Source organism: Gambusia affinis, linkage group LG17, assembly GCF_019740435.1.
Source record: "Gambusia affinis linkage group LG17, SWU_Gaff_1.0, whole genome shotgun sequence".
Lineage (NCBI taxonomy): Eukaryota > Metazoa > Chordata > Actinopteri > Cyprinodontiformes > Poeciliidae > Gambusia > Gambusia affinis.
Window position 1 is genome coordinate 24,779,792 of NC_057884.1, and position 20,217 is coordinate 24,800,008.

Here is a 20,217-nt window from a genome sequence, read left to right on the forward strand (position 1 = left end):
GAATTTCCAGAGGGACAACTGACCCAGATTTCTTTAATTAAGACTAAATATTATCTATTATTTACTAATGTAGCATTGTTGCTAAGCCGATAGCCTTCATTTCTGCTAGCAGGATGCTAACAGGAGTGACTCAAAGTTTTCCCATTTTTCTGTCAAAATGGAAGAAATCAGTTTTGGTATTTTTATGTGTTTTTTGTTGTTTTTTTAATTTCTTTCTAATTTCTGCATCTCACAGAAAACAGTTTAATACGAGTGAATCCAATTTAGCTTAGCTAGCTTGTTAGTTTATCCAAAAACATGACAGAAGCTAGCATGGTTTAGCTTCTTGTCATGTTCGTTGAGTTTTTTGTAACAGAAACTCAAAGAAAACTTAATATAATAGGCATTGTTTGATATTTTGTGTGCTTTAATATTACAAAATATTACAGAGCATATTATAAAAATAACATAAAATTTATTGACCCAAACTGAAAGTAGGATTAGCACATTTTGGATGATTTTAGCTTCAATCTCACATTTTAAAACTTGTATTATGAATTCATAAAGCATTGCAAAGCAGAAACATTTAGTGGATGAATATTAGTAAAGATTTAGAGTTTTGGTGCCTAATATGCTTCATTTGCATCAGAAATGTTTTCATAACTTCACTCTTTCTGCCATTTTTGTGTTGTAAATGTTCCCTACTGATGGATTAAGTTGCTCTGTGTTGATTTTCAGCCAAACATTAAACATCTTTTTTTTTTTTTTTTAAATTACTGAAAAAGTTTTTTTTATAAATTTATTCATATCATTATTTTACCACCACTTTGCTTCATTGTTGGCTTATTTACTACACTTACTAAAACTTATTAGTTTGTTTTATTGTTTTTTGGGAACAATTAGTTTTATTTAGCTGACTGGAAGATTGCAAAAAAAACAAAAACCACAAACTTGCTGCAGCAGCAGCAATTATATGGAATACCTCACATGCCAAGAATGGCTCGAATGACCTGTGTTGGAGAAATGAACGATAGTCTGTTTATTGATAATAAAATACAGAATTATTTCAGTAATTCATAAAAACACCAAATGATCTCGAGACTAAACAAGTCTGGATTAATTCTGTTAGCATCAGAAAAGAGGAACAGACGTAACGAATATTTCATTAAATCATTTTAAACCTCCATAAATAATTACATATATATTTGTTTCCTTGCATGACCGGTTCTGAAACCAATGCCTTGTAATCATGACAATCTTTTGATACGGTTAGTTGTCTGCATCATTGTTTATATTTTTAAAGCTACCGTTAGCTTAATGCTTCTTATTTGATTCTGTTTGTGGTTCAACACATCTGTCATCTTGAAACCAGAACATTATTTTGCGTTGATCTTCATGTTGTGCCTGTTGAACCTTCAAACGGATCAGAAAGTCGGTTTTGTTTTTGGAAACGTCTGGAGTTTCTCTGATGCCTCCAGTTTAAACTGGTTTGTTGCGTTTGATGCCGAATGTTGAGCATGTTTGACACAATGAGAACAACATGAGATGCTTTATGCTTCTGGTGCCAGAGCTGAAATAAAACGGTTGGTTTTATCCTCATAACTTGTTTTGGTTTGTTTTTTATTTTATTTGTTTTTATTAGTTTTAAAGTAAATAAAACTGTTTCTGTGCTTCATTTTATGAAGGAGAAAAGGAGAAAAGGTTGGACTGGAGTCTGATGGACCGACCGTTTCTACTGTAACATTTATATGCGACTTAGAAATATACATTTTTTAATAATTGGGTTAAATCAATTATTTCTGCTTTAATATGTTGTTTATTTTTAAAATAAATCTAGTTTCACTCTGTTGAAGCACCAATTTGACAATTTCAGCCGATATTCATGTTTCTGTTTTTTCACCATAATAGTGAAAATAAATATTATCTTATCTTTGACCAAACAGACCAACCCACTAAACTCCCACTAAATAAATAGTAATAATAAAATAATAAACTTTGATCAAAATAAAAACGTATTGATTTTGTATTATTTGTATCAGATTTTTAGTTTTTCTCACAGTTTATAAAAGAACAGGTCAAACTCCATTAGTGAAGGTTAAAGTTTATTTTGTACCAAAGGGCGAAAAATAAATACCCAACATGAGAGAAAACTAAATGTGGCGTTCAGATTTAAAACCTGTTTGTGTTTGTTTAAAATGAGAAACACGGCAGAAATCAATCTGCTTATGGAGTTAAAGGTTATATTTCTGATCTCCTTTCGTTGCAGACGACAGAAGGTGAACGATTTCCTCGCCCCGTTAAATGTTCAAACTTCTTTACACAAATGGCAGAGTTACATTAAAACAGCAGCAAACCCTTTAAATATGCAAAACAATTAAACTTTTAAGACGTCCCAGAAAGACTTCAAAACATATAAATAATCTTTGCTGTGATTGAGATGAAAAAAGCTACGATCAAAGATCCCACAGACACTTTCACGACCCGTTGAAGCATCTTAAACACAAATACTGAGATAAACGTTTCTGTACAGAAAATAAAAACCGAGGCTTCCAGACAGTTTTCTTCTTAAAGCTTATTCTATATTTTCTACTAGGAGAAACTTAAACATTTTCCTCAAAGTTTGCTTCCAGATCACATCTCCTATAAACATTTTGAAAGAAAAGAGCAGCTGAGTGCAAAATGAAGCGGTTGTAGTTCATGGTGTCCACCAGCAGAGGGCGCCGAGGGAATTTAACTTCTTAAAAACATAAAAAGAGGAAAAGAGATTTGAACCTGTTTGTGTTTTTATGGCAGGAACAACCTGAAAACAAAGTGTTTGCTACAACCTAGCACCAGATTTCATCTCAATGAATTTCTCAGCTAGTTTAAAGTGAAGAACTTTCCCGGCAACATGAGATTATTTCCAAGCAGCTAAAAGTCATTTCTGTGTTTCTGCTGCAGATTCTGCTGGTTTCCTGTCAAATGAATCCATTTCTCCACAGGAAGGTGGCGCTGCAGGGGTTAAACTTTAGTAACGGTGGTTGGTTGTTCACTTAGCGGCTTCTCCTCCTCTTCATCGTCTTCATCTCCGCTGAGGTCCAACCTCAGGCTGTCCAGAGTCTGACGGATCGTCAGGTTGTCTTTACGTCTGTTAGAGACACAGAAAACTCATTTTTGTTGGAAAACAGATTTTAAAATTTTACTGGATTCAGAAGAAAAAGCTAAACAACGTACAGCGGTTTGCTGCTAACATGTTAGCATTGAACCTTAGAAAGCTGTGAACTATTATTTACCATCAATCTGGGAAAAGTTAAGAAGCCATTTATAATCTAACTGAAGTTCATTTTTTAACCCCAGCTCAAAGGGAAAATGTGAAATCGCTCAATCCTCTGTTAGCATTAGCATGCTAAGTGTTAAAGGTCATGGAAAGTTCAATGAAAACATTATTGCAGCAAAGATCGAGAGAAATTTTTAAATCTTCAATTTTTCATCAAAATCATTGTTTTATGTTCAGATATATAAAATGGTTGTTATTTTCTGATTGGTTGCCAGTCAAATTCATCAAGCTAGCAGAGCTAGCAAGAAACAGAAAAGTTTCATTATGAAGCAGCTCGTTTTCCAGAAACAAAAAACTTGAGCTTATTTCCCAAATGGGAGAACCACAACATGCTAATTTAGCACAGCGCGTCGTCTTTAAGCTAATTTATTTCTAGCCTGCAGGCTGCGGTTCGTACTTGGTCTGCAGGTGTTGGTCCAGCAGCTGCCGCTGCAGCCGGCTGCTCGACTCCCTCTCCTCCGCCAGCTCCCTCTGCAGGTGACGGTACTGCGCCTCCTTCCTGGTCGCCTCCTCCTCCGCCTCATTCAGCTGCCGCTTCAGCGTGCGCATCCTCTGGGTCATCTGACAACCACAGGCACAGCAGGGAATTAGCATGTTGCTAATGTTAACATGCTCTCTCAGATTTAAATAACGTAAATGATTATACTGTGTGATAAATGTGGGGAAAGTTTCTGATTGTAGTTTTCATGTTTCCGTGTAATTTTGCTGCCCCCTGGTGGCGGGAGGCTGCAGTGTGTATTACCAGTTCTTTCTGCTCGTTAGCGATGCGGGTTTCCTCCTCCAGCTGGTCGCTCAGCTCGTTGATCTTCCTCTCCAGCTTATTGATGGAGTTCGTCAGAGTCGCCTTGTTTCTACAGAAACACCAAAAAACGGTTAAAAAAACAAAAACATAAAAGAAACAGAGCAGACAAGTTCACTCAGTGAAGGACGGAGTATCTGGAGGAGGAAGAAATGAACCCATGGACGGCGCCTCACCTCTCCTCGGCCCTCAGCGCGCTCTCCAGCTCCTTGGCCCGGATCTCGGCCCGGGACACGACGTCCTCCTGAACCCTGGAGCTCTGCAGCTCCTCCACTTCCTTACGCAGCTCCCTGATCTGAATACACAGAAAAACCAAGCGCCATCGTTAGCAGGGAAAACGCTAGCGGCGAAGATGCTAGCAGCTCCATCGTTAACAGCTGAGGTAAAATACCCAAAGTTTGTACTTCAGTAAAGGGATCTGTCCAACAAAGAGTCAAACGTCTGCTGAAGTACCGATTAACTGATGAAATTATGAATCATTTCATTTTTAAAAATGACATGAGGTTAAAGGTTAAAGGTCACCTGTCTCTCCATGAAGGCCTTATCCGTTTCCAGCTGGTCGTTCAGATCTTTCTCCTGGATCAGCTTCAGCTGCAGCTGCTCCGTCTGAAACACAGCAGAAAGTATCGGCGCCGGTCCGGTGGAAGTTCCGGTGCAGCGGCGGCGGTCCGCCTGCGGGTGGCGCCCTACCTGCTCGATGGTCTTCTTGTGCTTGGCGGCCCAGCGCTGCTCGCTCTCCAGCAGCTCCTCCAGGTCCGTTTCCATGTCGATCAGCTTCTCCTGTTCACCAGAAAAACAAACGGCTCGGCGTTTCATCATGGCCGCTCGTTTTAGAGAGTTCACGGCTGAACAGGATTAGCATAATTAATGCCTCATTAACCCCAAACTGATGGTTGAATGTCTGGTTAATTCATGTGGACGTCTCTGATCACAGAAAAACATTTACAAACTAAAATAAATATTTGTTTTAGTGCTGAAAAAGAAACTTATTGCTCATTTATTATAAATAAACCCAGAGTGGAAACTGACCTACTTAACCTGAGTTTAATAAAGACTGAAACTTTTCAGCAGAAACAATCACTCAACTGTTGTACAATTCTGTGGTAGCAGAAATTCACACTAAATCAACAAATCCATGATTTTATTATTATTATTATTATTATTATTATTATTACTTACATTAATACATAAGTCTTTGAACCAATTTTCTCCAACAAAAGTTCAAACATTAAGTAATACCAGCTCCCACCTGTAGGTGGCAGCATTTCTCACTACGCCGCTTCCTGTCATGTTAAAGTTTGTGATCAATATGGTGCAAAAATAAAATAAAAATGGAGCAATTTAAGTTGTTTAGAGAATGAAAATGTTGGTCTCTAATCTGTCATAATTTTTTATTCTATTTGTAGATTTTATAAAGTGTTTAATAAGGAAATAATGATAATAAATTATTATTATTAAAATAATTCTCTACTAGTTTAGTAATTGGTTAACTAGTCGTATTAAGAAAGGCCACTTGATGAAATAAAACATTCAGAGCAGAACATAAAACTTTATAAATCTGTTCTATGAGGAATCATTTTATATTCACCTGGTTTAATTCAGCAAAAAATACAAATAAAAAAATCTGCTGTTAAGAATGATCTTTTTCTGTCCAGTTATTAATCACTTCATTAATAATCAGCCAACATGTCACTGATATAAAGTAAAGCAGAAAAGTTTGGAAGTTTTGTTAGAAATCTTTTGCTATAAATGATCAATAATTCACTAAAAAAATGTAATAAAATGTTTAAATAATATTCTACTATTTAAAAAGGATTTTTATAGTTTTGTATGTTTTTGTATTTCTAATATTGTCTAAAAATATTTAAGTTGTTAAATAAAAAAAATCATCAGAATTCGACCATTTTTATCCAATCATTTGACAGAATAATTGATTACTAATAATTATTATTAGCTGCAGCCCTATTTTTTTATTTTTTTTGCAAATATCTCTTTCTTAAAACTTTTTTTGTTTCTGTTTTGAAGCAGTTCCACCACCAGGGTCCTGTGAGGGTTCTGTTTTTTGCTCAGGCAGTACCTGGGCCACCTTGAGCTGCTTGGCCAGGTCGTCCTTGGCCTGGTTGGTGCTCTGCAGCTCCATGGTCAGGTCGTCCACCGTGCGCTCCGCCTGCCTGCACTGCAGCTGCAGCCGCTCCCGCAGCTGGATCTCCTCCTCCAGGCTGCGCTCCTTATCGATCAGCTTCCCGGACACCTGGACCCGACAGAACCAGAACCAGAACCTGAAGCAGCAGCAGGAGCAGCTAAATGCCTGCTTCCTGTCTGCTGCGGCTGCATACCTCTCCCTGCAGCTTGCTGACCAGCTGCTGCAGCTTCTGGACCTCCTGGTCCTTCTCCAGCAGCGCCTCCTCCAGCTCCTCCACCCTCATCTGGGCGTCTTCACGCAGCTTCAGGTGGAGGTTCAGTTCTGCTGAGTTCTGGGTTGACGCCTTCAGCGCTTCGCTGAGCTGGAAACAGAAGCAACTGTTAGCGCCGCTTCTCACAGCCCAGAAACCAGCAGATTAAAGGTTTCTGCACCTCCTCCTCCAGCCTGAGGATGGTGCTGTTGAGCTCAGACGTCTTCTTGTCTCGGGTCTCTTTGTCCACCTCCATCTCCTCCAGCTGCCTCTCGGTCAGCCACAGCTTCTCGGCCAGAGACTGGGCGTGTTGGGTCTGCTTCTCCAGGTTGTCCTGAACGCCAAACAGCAGCAGAGAATCAGGAAGAAGAACCAGGAAGTAAAATCAGGAAGTAGAATAAGGAAGAAGAACCAGGAAGTAAAATCAGGAAGTAGAACCAGGAAGTAAAATCAGGAAGTAGAATAAGGAAGTAGAATCAGGAAGTAAAATCAGGAAGTAAAATAAGGAAGTAGAATCAGGAAGTAGAATAAGGAAGAAGAACCAGGAAGTAAAATCAGGAAGTAGAATAAGGAAGAAGAACCAGGAGGTAAAACCAGGACATAAAACCGGGAAGTAGCACTCAACAAACAAACATGGCCGACTAGGAAGACGTAATATTGGTAGTTTGTGGTCAATAATAACAGGTAACGGGTAAGAAGACTTCTCAGACGTCTCTGGTGTCTATGCAGTTTGTTTGGATGAGAGATTCTGGTTCTACCTCAGCATCCTGGATCTTGTTCTTCAGGGACTGCTGCAGGAAGTTGAAGGCGTACTCCTGATCATTGGCCTCCACCATCATTTCCCGGGCATCCTTCACCTCAATCTGCAAAACAAACAACAAACGTCACACAGACTGAAGCCAAACAAACACGACCTTCTGTCATAATTAACATCTTAATAACTTAATATTTATATCTTTATATCTAGAATATCTGTTTGCACTGAAATAGGACCAGTTATTGCCAGTGTTGGACACAGCTAACCACAAAGTTAGTTTCACTAAACACTAGTTTGCTAAACAAAAGTGTTAGCAAAGCTAATGATGAACTGCTAAACACACAAAAAATTAGCAAAAGCTAATGCTAAACCGCTAATCACATAAAAAAACTAGACAAAGCTAACGCTAAACACATAAAATAAACAGAAGCTAGCAATAAACCGCTAAACACATTAAAAAACTTTATGAAGCTAACGCTAAATCGCTAAAGACTTTTAAACAATAGCAGAAGTTAACGTTAAGGTGATAAACACATAAAAAAAATTAGCAGAACATAATGCTAACAGTAAGAGGACTGAATAATCGACACGGTTACGTGTCTTCCTCTCCTTCCAGTTGACAACTGGTGTGAGACTTTGATGGTTACAAGTCTCAAACCAGTTGTCAGACTTGTAAACACCAAAGTGTTCAGTTTCAGTTTCTGATTTTGCTACATTTTATTACTTTTAAGTTGTAATTTTCCGCTCCGTCTCACCTCCATCTCTCGGCATCTCTCTCTGAGCCCCTGGCTCTCCTTCTCCATCTCTATCATCTGCTCTCTGGTTCTCTTCAGCTCGTTGTTCAGCTGGGCGTTGGTCCTCAGCAGGTCCTCGTTGTTCACCAGCAGGGCGCGCATTTCGAACCTTCACAGGACAATCGGATCGTTACCGATGAGATTTACACCTCAGATGGTCGACGCAGCAAATTAAACAACAAAAAGATGCAACAATCTAAACCAATTTAAACAGTTTCTGTCTCTACAAACCAATGCTAAGGAGTTCTAAAGTATGTTCATTGGACCACAGTCACTGAGTTATTCCCACCTACAAACCCAGCTCTTAAAAGTAAGGCCTTAAACTGCCTCGCGTTCTTTAATAAAATGTACTTTGGCCTTAAATACATTAATCACAGGTCTTAGTTTTTGTCTATGTAGTTATTTTTTCTCTTCTGTCAGGCAAAAGTTGGAGTCATTTTCACTGCGTTCTGTGACTCGAGATGGTCGAGGCTACAGCTAACTGCTAGCTGCCACTACACCAAGCGGACCAGAGACCGCTCCAAATGCAGAAAGTGGATTACAGCACAGTGCATTATGGGTAAATACAATGCTATAACTAAAACAAATGCTAACTAGTACTAGCAGGAGAAATGGCTAGTGGTCTTTAGCCAAAGACAAAAGAGAAATTCTCCAACCACTAAAATTTGACCTCACTCCATTTGTTTCCATCCACCCCATAGCTCTGCCCAGATTGACCTGCATTATTCAATCTAGCAGATTAATCAGGATTAAGACATCAAAGCATAAATAGTTGAAATCATCTCTGACGATGCGGCTCTTCAGCTCTGACCTGATCTGGTTCCTCTCTTTCTCCATCTCGACGCTCTCTGCTTCCAGGAAGGCGTTGCGCTGAAGAAAACATTAAAAATATTGTTTAATAACTCCGTCACATAACAACTAATAAACCAGTTTTTTAATTAATACCAGTAATCTGGTATTTTTGGTTAAAGTTACAGCAGTCAGAACCTCCTGGAACTCCTAGATAAAACCAAAACAAAATGCCTTTAAATCTTTAACTTTTATTCAAAATTTAATCTAAACTGAACATTTCAGTTCAGTTTATTTATACAAGGCAAATGTTACGACTACAGCAGTTCATGTTGAGTAATTAGAATATATTTAAAAGCTTCATTTATTTCAGCAACTAAAGAGAATATATATATATATATATATATATATATATATATATATATATATATATATATATATATATATATATATATATATATATATATATATATATAAAACAGTGTTATATATGCAAATAACTGAGATTCTGCACCTTCTCCCTACTGACTTTTTTTTCCTTCCACTCAACTTTCCATAACTATTTGTTTGGATAAAGCACTCAGAGCATCCAGCATCTTGAATAATGATCTTCATGGCTTACTCTCCAAAATTAAATAATCTTTTTGATATATTCATTTATTCAGATGCATCTGTAGAACCAGATTAGGATTTTAATAATCTGAGGTTTATTTTACCTTCTGACAGCCGTCCAGTTGTTTGGTCAGTTCTTCTATGAAGTCTTTCTTATTCGGTGCTCCCAATGTGGCGGATCGCATGCTGTAGTGAACCGGCGCCACATGCTGGTCAGATATGAACACAGTAAAATTCACTATTTTAGCCACCAAATAAATTTTTTGTGTAAAGGTTGTAATGCTATATGAATAAAGTAAAAATATGAGAAAGACATAAAGTCACAGTAATATGAGGATAAAGTCGAATAATGATGTCATAATGTTACATAACAGTTTATGTTTTTGTTGAATTAACAAAACCCCCATAAATGTGAACAAACTTTAAACGTTTTTGCGCCTGTCTCTTCCTTAAAGAGACAGGCGGCGGTTCTGTACCGTGTTGTTCATCTCGGACCGTCTCCTCAGGGTGTCGTAGGTGGAGAAGCGTGTGCGCTGGGCGGTCAGCGAGGGCGTGGCCATGCCGATGGGGCTGGTGCTGCGGCTGTTGTAGCTGTACAGGTTCATCTCTGAGGTGGCCGGGGAGAGTCCGCCCTGAACCTGGAGACAAACGTAACGTCATCCGCTGAAGCTCCCCGGCTCTCCACTTCACACAAAACCAGATCCCCACCTTGTACTCGGACATCCTGAAGGCCGGGGTGTAATCCATGGACGTGGTCGTGGCGTACGGACTGTTGAAGACCCGGGGAGGGCTGTCGACAACGCCCGTCTGAAAACACACAGCAGGTGTTCAGTTCACTACCAGCAAATAAAAACAGAAAAAACAACTTTAATGCATCATTTTGATGGGATCAAGACAGTTATTACTTCAACAGGAAAAACGTGACATTATCTGTGAATTATTGTTTCATTTCTGCTGTGCGACACATTGAGGTGGAGACAGAGAGTTAGATCTAACATGATTTTTGTAAAATAAAAACAATAATCAAAGCCGAGTTTCTGTGCTCTGATTGAAAACTGTGAGTCAGCCGACGGAGCGAAAAACCTTCAATCTGTGTTTCTTCCAGAAGGTGGCGCTGTGCATAAACTGGAAAGGAAAGATTAGATTGGACTCATTCTGCAACAGACAAGTTACTGCTGGATGGTTTGGGGATCAATCAGTTAATCAATTAATCAGATTAGTTATAAGCAATATGGTGCCAACCCAAATGAAAATGATCATTTTTTGTACTTTTTACCTGTTTATCTAAATAAAGGCAAACACGTGTATTAAAAATATTCTTTAATAAGTTTAGAAATTTGTTTGGCAAAATACATTAAATAGACTTAAGTTTTAAAAGTTCTTTTAAATACCTTTAAAATTGAAAAAAGTTTTTTCTACATTAAAATGTTTAGTTGTTACATCAATTACATTCTTTTCAAATATTTTACATTTTAAACATTTATTAAAGCTTTCACCATTTTGAATTTTAAAACTTTTAACTCTATTTATCTACTTTAAATGGTTTTCTACATGTGTGAGGAAACAAAGTTCCTTTAAAAATAAAGTCTCTAAATCTCAACTTTAGTTCAAAAAGATTTAGAAGATTAAATAAATTACATTGTTAATTTTTTTTAGGTGAAACTAAGGCTTTACATATAGTTTTATCCTTATTTTTGAAAATATTAATTTTTTTTCTTTTAAAACTGAATATTTTTTATTTTTATTTCATTATTGACTTCAATTGTTTTCTACATTTTTAAGGTAAATAAAATCCTTTAAAGCTAAGTATTGGGTGTCTAAATTTTATTATTAATATTTTTCATATTTTTAATATTTGAGACATCAACTATTACTTAATATTTATTTTTAAAATTTTGGTATATTTTTACATTTTTCATTTTGTTATTTATTTCCTTTAAATTGTTTTCTACAAATCTGAGGTTAATAAATTTCTTTAAAGATCAATTTTATGGACTCTATGTCTTATTTTTTCCATATTTTTGAGTATTGAACTATTTCTTAAGCTTTAAATTTAAGTCTTTTTTTACCCAGAATAAAACAACTTCACGTCTTTTTCACAAATTCGAGACGACCTTCAGATTTCTGCACAGGAATTAAATCAGTTCCCATTTCCTCCATGTGATGGCGCTGTTAACTCTAGAATGACTGTCATCCCTCAGCATCTGGTTCCTATTTGGTCCAAACTTAATCTACCAAAATCCTTCACACGCACACACACACACACACACACACACACACACACACACACACACACACACACATTCTGGTCTTCCTCACTCACCCTGTCAGTACCCGTGTCCCAGTCCCGAGAGGCCAGGGACTCCAGGGACCCACGGAAGTTGTTCGTCCCCAGCCGGGTGGTCTCCCATCTGGAGAGCCGGGGGCTTTTGTCTCCGATCGACCCGCCGCCGCCTGGCCCATTGGCCTCCCTGCTGCTCAGCCCGTTAGTCTTCAGATCGTGGTTCAACAGAAGCTGGTACTTGGGGTTCTGGGCGACAATGGTGGCTCTGGGCGTGGACGGCTCCTCCTCGGACGGGCTGTCGGACTGCTTGTTGGAATCCACTTCTGACTCCTAAAGGACGGAGGCAGAGGATTCAGAGGAAAGGTGGAGATGCAGTTGAGGAGTAAATCAAAAGATTTAAGGAGTTTTCATTCCAACGTGAAGAAACGGATCAGCAAAAGCAAGATTTGGAAAGTTTAAAGAGTAAATTTTTAGTGCAGCATATTCCTCTAAAAACTTTTCATGTGTGGATACAAGCATGTGCAGTGGCATGTCACCCCCAAGGTCATGTCAATATTTCCTCATTAGCCACTTAAATTTCAGGATGACAGTAAAATTTTCAAGATGGCCACCATTTTTAACCCTTTCAGATATCGTGCAAGGCTGAGGCACCAGTGGCGTGGCACCTGCAGTTTGCACGTAAACCCAAAATAGTGGAAAACATTCACCTCATTTTACTTTGTAGGAAATCAAAATATTGTCATTATTTACACTTTTTCTCAAATCAATGCAAAGAAGAACATGTAATTATGGATAAAACACTCCCCAGCCTTCCTGTTTACCACTTCATTTATTCTTCTCTAATTTAGTTTCTTATCCAGACTCAGACATGGAAAGTTAATTCCTCATTTTTCAACACTGTAGGAACCTGTAGGTTTCTTGTGAGGTAAATTTAGGTAAAAATGATTTTTTTCCAGGTTCAGGACTGATTTCAGTCGTTTTTCCAACCTTACATCATCACAGCTGGGCAACAGTTCAGAAAGCAAACAGAAACAGAAGCAAAATTCAATCAAGCAGTTTCAATCTTTGTTTTGTGAAATAAAGTCAAAGTCAAAATCAAAATGGCGTCATTATTGACATAAAGAGGAAAATTTGGTGCCTTGTAGAAATATGTCAACCACAACCTTTAGTAAATTTTATTGGGGTTTTCTGTATGAATCAACATAAAGTTATAAATAATAACAACATGGAGAGAAAATGATGCATGTTATTCACTTTCAAATAAAAGTCTAAAGAGCTTTGTGTCTATATTGAGATGATGAACTTTTTCAAAGCTTCAACAAATTCATTCCACAGTTTAAAGTTTTATTTCTCAAACATGCATCATTTTTATCCCAGTTATGTTTGTGTGGATATGTCAGTTTAATTTCCAAATACATCAAAGTTTATGGTTGAACTAAGACAAAATCTGAGTGAAAGAGGTAGAAGTGTTTTTCTAAGCCATTGTAGGAAAATAAAATCAACGATGAGAAAGAGGTTCGGTTGACGATTAAATGATGATGTGCTCAAAAGGTTTGAAGTGGTGCTGTGCCTTTAAGTCGGATCAATAATCATGCAAATCGATGTTTGATGAAGAGTCCAGAAAAAGTGCAAAGTTCCCCGGATCCGTGCGGCTCGTCTGGATTGGATTTGATCCTCCGTCTCTTACCGAGCCCAAGCCAGAGTCGCCCACTGAGTCTCTACCAGACTTTGGAGTTTTCGGTTTGCTCGTCGTTTCTGAATCCGTCTTCTGAACGCTGTCCTCTACTGGACAGTCAACCCTGGCGGTTATACTCGTGGATTTGACTTCCTTCTTAATTGACTCCGCCTCGTTCTGTTTGGCGTCTTTGGATGGAGTCGAACTCCCGACCTCTTCGATGGCACTCGGCGTAAAAACACTCAGCTTGGACTTGGAAGAGTTCAGAGACTCCATGGAAACGGAGCGGAGGACTCGTCTGTGTCCAGAGAAAGCGCTCTGGGATGAAAACAAGTATGGAGTCGGACCGGAGAATCGACTCAGCAGGTCTTTGACGCTGTTGGCTCGCCGCAGGTTGGAACCAACATGGCCGCCACGTGATCCCTCCTTACTGGGAATCTGGGAACTTACTGGCTGATGCTGAAAGAGGTAAACACAGCAACAAATCCCCCCAAACAGATGTTAGACAGGACTCTGGTCCGGAGCCACCCACTAACCGATTCTGTAAATACACACACATCTGGTAAATATTATCCATCAGAAAGAGCAGGAGTAAAATATATAAATATGTTTCAGATTTCTGCACAAGTTCATAAGCAAAAGCTCAACCTGCTGACGAAGCAACAGTAATAAATATATTCAGTAGAGCAGAGATGTTCAAGTCCAGTCCTCGAAAGTTACCATCCTTTAAGAAGCATCTTTACTCCAACAGACCAGGATCAGCTCTGGACAGACCTGCCAACCAACCATTCATCTGACTCAGGTGTGTTGGAGCCTGGATGCTTCTGAAAGGTGCAGGATGGCAACTGGAGGGCTGGACTGAACACTCCTGTATAGAGGCACGAGTATAGAAATGTCACTGCAGTCCACAAACGTAGCATCAACCAATCATCTCAACTGATATAAAATCCCAATTTTAATCTCAGCTTCTATAACAGCTGTTGAATGTGGAAAGTAAATGACAACGAATTATTAATTAAAAATCCTAAAAATTTAACATTTTACATTTGAAAACATCTTCAATTTGTTTGCATTTAAAACAAGCTTAAGATTTACCTGTAATCAATTCAAAGTATTGTGAGGTGAGAGATCAGCACGATATAAAACAGTATCATCAGCATAAAAATGAAATTTTGCATAAGGAACATTTGAATTAAGACTATTTACATATGTAATATGTAATAAATAAAAGTGACCCCTGAAGAAACCAGTAGGGAAGTTAAAGCCCCTACATGAACTCATTCAGATCAAATCAACAAATAAGTTGTTCAGACAAAAGTCTGAAAACTCTGTAATAAAACTTCATCAATAAGTGAATCAGATACTTTGGAGAAATTGATAAATACGGCTGAAAAGTGTTACAGAGTCAAACGGAAGCTGGGAGGAAGGGAAGGATCTGGGATAATGCAGCTTTGTGCACTTTGGATGCATCACTGAAAGAGAGCTCCAGTTGTTTTGGTCAAAATAAAATATTTCACAAAAATAATTTAATATCAACAAACTCAGTTTATATGAAAATCAGTTTTCTAATTGTTACCTTTGGTTTGTTGGCAGACATTAATGATGTCAGACAGGTTCTATCTATAAGTTGAGTTTAGCAAAACTGCAGGACAATTCACAGTAAAATGATTTGATCCTTTAACTAGGACAGAGTATCAGAAAAAAAACAATTACAAGAATAAAGTCACAATATTAAAAGAAAAAGGTCAAAATAAATAAGTCGTATGGTGCAACTTGACATGATTAACCTGATTATTCTCGTATTCTGATTTAATTTGCTAATTATTACTTTATTCTCTTAATATTATAACTTTATTCTCATATTATTACAATTTTAGTCTCGCTATACAACTTATTCCTGTAATTAAATAATTTTTCTTAGTTTGTCCATAATTAATCATTTAAATCTCTCTGTACTCAGGTTAGTTTTTCCTAATAATTTTATAAAAATCTACATTCCTAAATTATGTCTCCTGATATCTAAATGTTGGTAAAAACCAAGAATAATAAATAATACAAACATAATGTCCTGTTTTATCCCTGATATGCCTGAATGTTTAATAAAAGTCTTTTTCTCAGTGCATGCCGTGTTCAGACGTGTAGATGTTGACTGATAAATGCATTCATTATGACACACAGCCCAGAGTGTTGTGTGTGTTCCCATCCTGACATAAATCCCTCCTGAGAAACTGCAACATCTGCTCACTCATATGAAAAAATTCCCAGCCCTCCCCCCAAACACACAGCTTCCCACTTTCTCACACAAATAAAAAACAGATAAACAACACGGACACGCCGTGAAAAAAAAAAAAAAAATCCACTCAATTCAACAGAAAGATGAGAAAAAAATAGAAAATGTCAACTATATTTTTTTTGCCAGAAAAGTAAAGAAATCCTGTTGAATAAATCCAACTTTAATTAACAGTCATAATGAGGGAACTGATGCCACTTAGAGAAATGAAGTGGCGGAGGTCCAGGGGTTTAACTTTCCAGAGTGGCCTTAATCCGGGGGCTCGCCTGACCGCCTCCCCCAGGGACGGAGAGCCGGGGCTGGGCGGGCCGGCCGCCCGGGCCTGACAGCGCTGGCCGGCCGGGCTTTAGGATCACTGCTAATCACTCCGGTATTAAAATGTCCGCAGGCCGCGGTGGGATTAGTTCCAAGCCGATGACTTTTAAAGTTATTATTTTTGCCCTGTGAGTTCAGGCTTCCTGAGCGCTGGAGTGTCAGAAACGGGCGGAAGCTGCTTGTTGTTTCTGCTCATGTTCAGAGCGCCGCATCATGAGCAGAAGTTCATTTAAAAGCAGAATATAGAAGACCACCAGAAATCTGTAACATTTTCATTCATTTTTCACCAGCGGCGTTTACATTCACCTTATAATTCCACAAAAATAAATTAATTTAATGGAAACGTCAATTTTCAAAAGAGTTTTAGTGCAAGGACGAAACGTTTTTTTATTTTGGGCCGTATCGAAATTGGTTTATCTCATAAAACCAAAATGGAATTTTTTTTTATATCACATAAGTCAAATGATTAATAACCGAATGTTACTACTGGCAGAAACCACAAAGAAGACAACAGGAAATGGATGATGTTTTTTTAACAACTTATCACATAAAAATACTTATTCATGTGATTTAAATTTTTCTAATTTAGTGGAAACACCACAACTGCAAAATTTCAAAACATTATTTGGATTTTAACGCTGGCATAGCTTAGCTTAGTTGGTGCTGGATGAAAACAGGATGAAAATTATTAAAGAAATATAATTTAAATCAACACCTTTGGATATTTGTAAAAAAAACAACAAAAAAAACAGAAACTGTTATTTTCCAAAACAACAAAGAACATAATAGTATTCAAAACCCAGTGGAGTTAGCAAGATAGCTAAATGGATTAGCTGTTTTAAGCTAGTTTGATTTAATAACAGACAAATAATTAAATAAGCTCAAGTTAAAGGACAAAAATGTTAAAATACTAAAAAAAATTTGCTTAATAAACGGAATTAGTAACTTCTTTCTAAAGCAACTACATTTTTTAAAATAAAATCTAAGGCTAGCTGTGTAGCTAACTAATTAGTGGTTAATATAAAGCACAATAAAGAAAATGACTAAACACAGAAATCATTTACAGAAAGCACCAAATAAATAACTGAATATGAGTAAACAGGTAAGATCTCGAATAAAAAGATAAAAATAATAACCTGAGTTAAACTGACAGAACATGAAATGAGCTAAAATTGATAATTAGAACTTGTCTGTCTGAGAGATGAACTGCATCTTCCAATAAAAACACAAACATCCTCCTGGCGCTCTTATTTCAGACCTCTATTCCCTGCAGCCTCACTACAGTAACAAACATATGGCAATAAACAGAGAACCGTCTGACCCACATACACAGCAGAGGTGCATTCTGGGAAACGCTATGAAAGTCTCGCATGCTGGGCTTCTGATGAGGATCTCACCCGTCATGTCATTCAGCATCATAAAGGACAATTTATGAGGCAATAAAAGATCAGATTGATCAAATATTAAGTTTATTGATTATGAAAACAAAAAATAAATGTCGTGTCTTTTTTTCATTAGTTGGTTTAAAAGCTCTCAATGTGTTTCTGAGCTTCTGTGATTTTTTTCCCACTCAGATTATTCACGTTTAAGTTCACAATTATTCATACCTCTGGAAGATTTAACACCAAAATGTGGAAACATGCAAACAGCTGTTCAGTCATTAATCATTAATTATTCAGAAGGTTATAAATGGTTTAAATTTGTTCAAATGTTTGTTCTTTCTGTCTCATTTTTCAACAGATCAGAGAAAAACATCTGATTTTTATTCTAAGCTGTAGTTTGATCAGATTCTTTGGAAACAACTTGAACTCTGCAACTCACAAGATTTATTACAGTGAACTGAAAAATCTTTTCTCTATTTTACTGTCATTTCTATTTGTTTTGTTTTGTTTGTCTTTTTCACTAATAAAACTGAAACTGGAGAAGAACTGAAGCCTACTGAGCAATATTTCCTTTTTTAGACTTAAATGTACACATTTAGGAGTAAAATCAAAGTTTTAGACCTAAAAACTGACTGAAGCAGCAACAGTGAGCTCCACCATGTTTCCACATCCTGGATGGATCATCGTTTTTAATTCAATCCAGTCTAAACCCATTAGATTAACACGTAATCAAACTGATGTGATTATCCAGAGTAACTGAATTATCTGATAAAGAGGGTCAGAGGTCACAGAGGGGGGGAGGGGGGGGGGGCTGCTCAGTAAACTCTTTGGTTTGTGAATAAATAATTTCAGGGGTAAAATCTGACATCTGTCGGTGTGTGAACCCAGTTTTTAACAGGATGTGACCCAATTCCCAATTCCCTTCACCTGATTTCATGACAGCAGTCGCTGAATTTTGATGAACATTTGATATAAATGAGTTTATTTGTTTTTCGTGGCAAACAATAAATGTTGACTTAAGTAAATAATTTAACACCTTAAAATTGGGCCTCTGTCTCTTTAAGAAGCTCCTGCTATTTCTGAAACAGGAAGTCATCACAACATGGCTCCTCTATGAACTGCCCATCGTTGATCAATTATCCACCACTGTTTTCTTACGAATCTGTTCTTAAATATATGGAAGCACATTTCTGCCAAGAAAAAAACGGCCCTTTATAGTAACTACAGTCATAGTTACAACCTTATAACTTGTAGTCATGATATTTAACAATAATGACTTGTAATTATGATTTCAAAACTCATATGACAATTATGACTTCAAAATTCACAATTATGACTATGAACTCATAAATATGACTTTAAAACACATTTCTCATTTTAAATTTGTAATTTTGACGTTAAAATTTGTAATCATGACTTTCAAATTCAAAATTATGACTTTAACTCCCAATTTTGATTTCAATCATCATATTATGAATTCCTGTTGGGCTTGTTTTTTTTTACTTTCATGGCAGAAGTGAGCTTCCATACATTTCTCATGAACCTTTAGGGACAGAGTGATTTCAACATTTCCAAAGTGTTTCTTTGTTTGTTCGTTTTTTTGCCACCTGTTTATGATTTCACTGAAGTTTTGCATCTTTAAGGTCTTTTATTCTGAAGGGAAATATTAGAAAACTTTACTTTTTTGGACCAAACTTTTGCCCCGTAGAGTTGGGTGTTGCTTCACGTTGTGCAGATGTTTCCAACACATCAGGATTTGACTTTTGGGAGCGTGATGTGAAACATTTAGCAGTAGAAGCGTCTCAGCGCTGCTTGTTGCTGCGCTGGCAGCCGGCCTGTCGGCTGTTTGTGTTTAAGCTCTCAGAGTTAAACTGTGGTGACACCTTGACAGCTTTCCTGTTATAATAAGACTCCAAACCAGGTTTCTTCCCTCATCATTTCCCGTCACAACTCTGTCAGGTTATTATGGGATGTTTTTTGTTGATTTTTAGGTGTGTGTTTGAGCGTGTGTGTGTGACAGACAGAGCCAGATGAGCGGGCAGATGTTTCCTCCGTCTCTCCTCCGACTGTCTGAGGAAGACTGACAACAGCTGGACGGACGCCAGGCTCACCAGAAACACAAAGCGGCGGCCATGTTTCCATCCCGCGCGGCTTCGTTCATCAGCAGCTATTAGTTATTTCTGTTCGCTTGTCAAACCGTTAAACGTGTTTAAATAAAAACCAGCCCAGAAAAATCAGTTCAGAATTAGTTTTACATCAAGTCACAGAGCAACAGATTTAATTTAATAGCAGCAGAATTAAAATCTAATTTGTTTTTAAACTGAGAAATTTGGAAAAGTGCTTTTAAAAGCCTGGTGTTAATTAATGTGGTTTAGTTCCTAATTTATAATAATAGAATATTTAACATAAATTTCACAACGTTTGAAACTTTACATTCAACAGTGATTTAATTAAAGTTTCTTATCTAAATGTTTATTTGAGGAAAACGTCGAAGTTATTAGACTTTTTTTTAAAGTTTGGAGTTGGAAAATTTTGCCATTTTGCTACAAAAGTTGCTAGAAAACTCCAGTTAGTTGTTCAACAATAATTGACCTTTTTAAAATCTGCACTTAAAAATCCACCAAAATATGAAAAAACTAAAACTATTACTACAACTAATAAAAACTAAACAATGTTCAGTTAATAATAACTAATAAAATGAACAAACTAATTAAAATGAACTGAATTAGACAAAAAGTCAGAATGAAATGACTGTCAGAGGTTAGGATCGTCAGCAGCAGGTTTAGTTTTTAGTCTTTCACACTGAAATCCACCCAGAGGATTGAAAAGGTT

At 37.3% G+C, this 20,217-nt stretch overlaps 1 protein-coding gene across 8 annotated transcripts in view; it reads right to left on the reverse strand.

Moving 5' to 3' along the window:
* Positions 1–2,068: 2,068 nt before the first annotated feature.
* Positions 2,069–20,217, reverse strand: part of LOC122819761 (cingulin-like protein 1) — a 43,009-nt gene continuing 24,860 nt past the window's right edge. For 5 of the 8 annotated variants that reach the window (XM_044096766.1, XM_044096765.1, XM_044096764.1 and 2 more), the window contains 18 exons: positions 13,411–13,857; positions 11,763–12,053; positions 10,523–10,564; positions 10,148–10,246; positions 9,916–10,077; positions 9,544–9,648; positions 8,850–8,908; positions 8,000–8,147; positions 7,246–7,350; positions 6,669–6,821; positions 6,431–6,598; positions 6,172–6,345; positions 4,785–4,874; positions 4,617–4,700; positions 4,271–4,389; positions 4,038–4,146; positions 3,693–3,856; positions 2,069–3,106 (listed from right to left, as the gene is read on the reverse strand). In XM_044096766.1, the coding sequence (XP_043952701.1) occupies positions 2,980–3,106; positions 3,693–3,856; positions 4,038–4,146; positions 4,271–4,389; positions 4,617–4,700; positions 4,785–4,874; positions 6,172–6,345; positions 6,431–6,598; positions 6,669–6,821; positions 7,246–7,350; positions 8,000–8,147; positions 8,850–8,908; positions 9,544–9,648; positions 9,916–10,077; positions 10,148–10,246; positions 10,523–10,564; positions 11,763–12,053; positions 13,411–13,857 (2,646 nt within the window). In that variant the 3' untranslated portion in view covers positions 2,069–2,979. The remainder of the gene's footprint in view (positions 3,107–3,692; positions 3,857–4,037; positions 4,147–4,270; positions 4,390–4,616; positions 4,701–4,784; positions 4,875–6,171; positions 6,346–6,430; positions 6,599–6,668; positions 6,822–7,245; positions 7,351–7,999; positions 8,148–8,849; positions 8,909–9,543; positions 9,649–9,915; positions 10,078–10,147; positions 10,247–10,522; positions 10,565–11,762; positions 12,054–13,410; positions 13,858–20,217) is intronic. The other 3 variants (XM_044096761.1, XM_044096762.1, XM_044096763.1) reach the window with 3 other exon arrangements.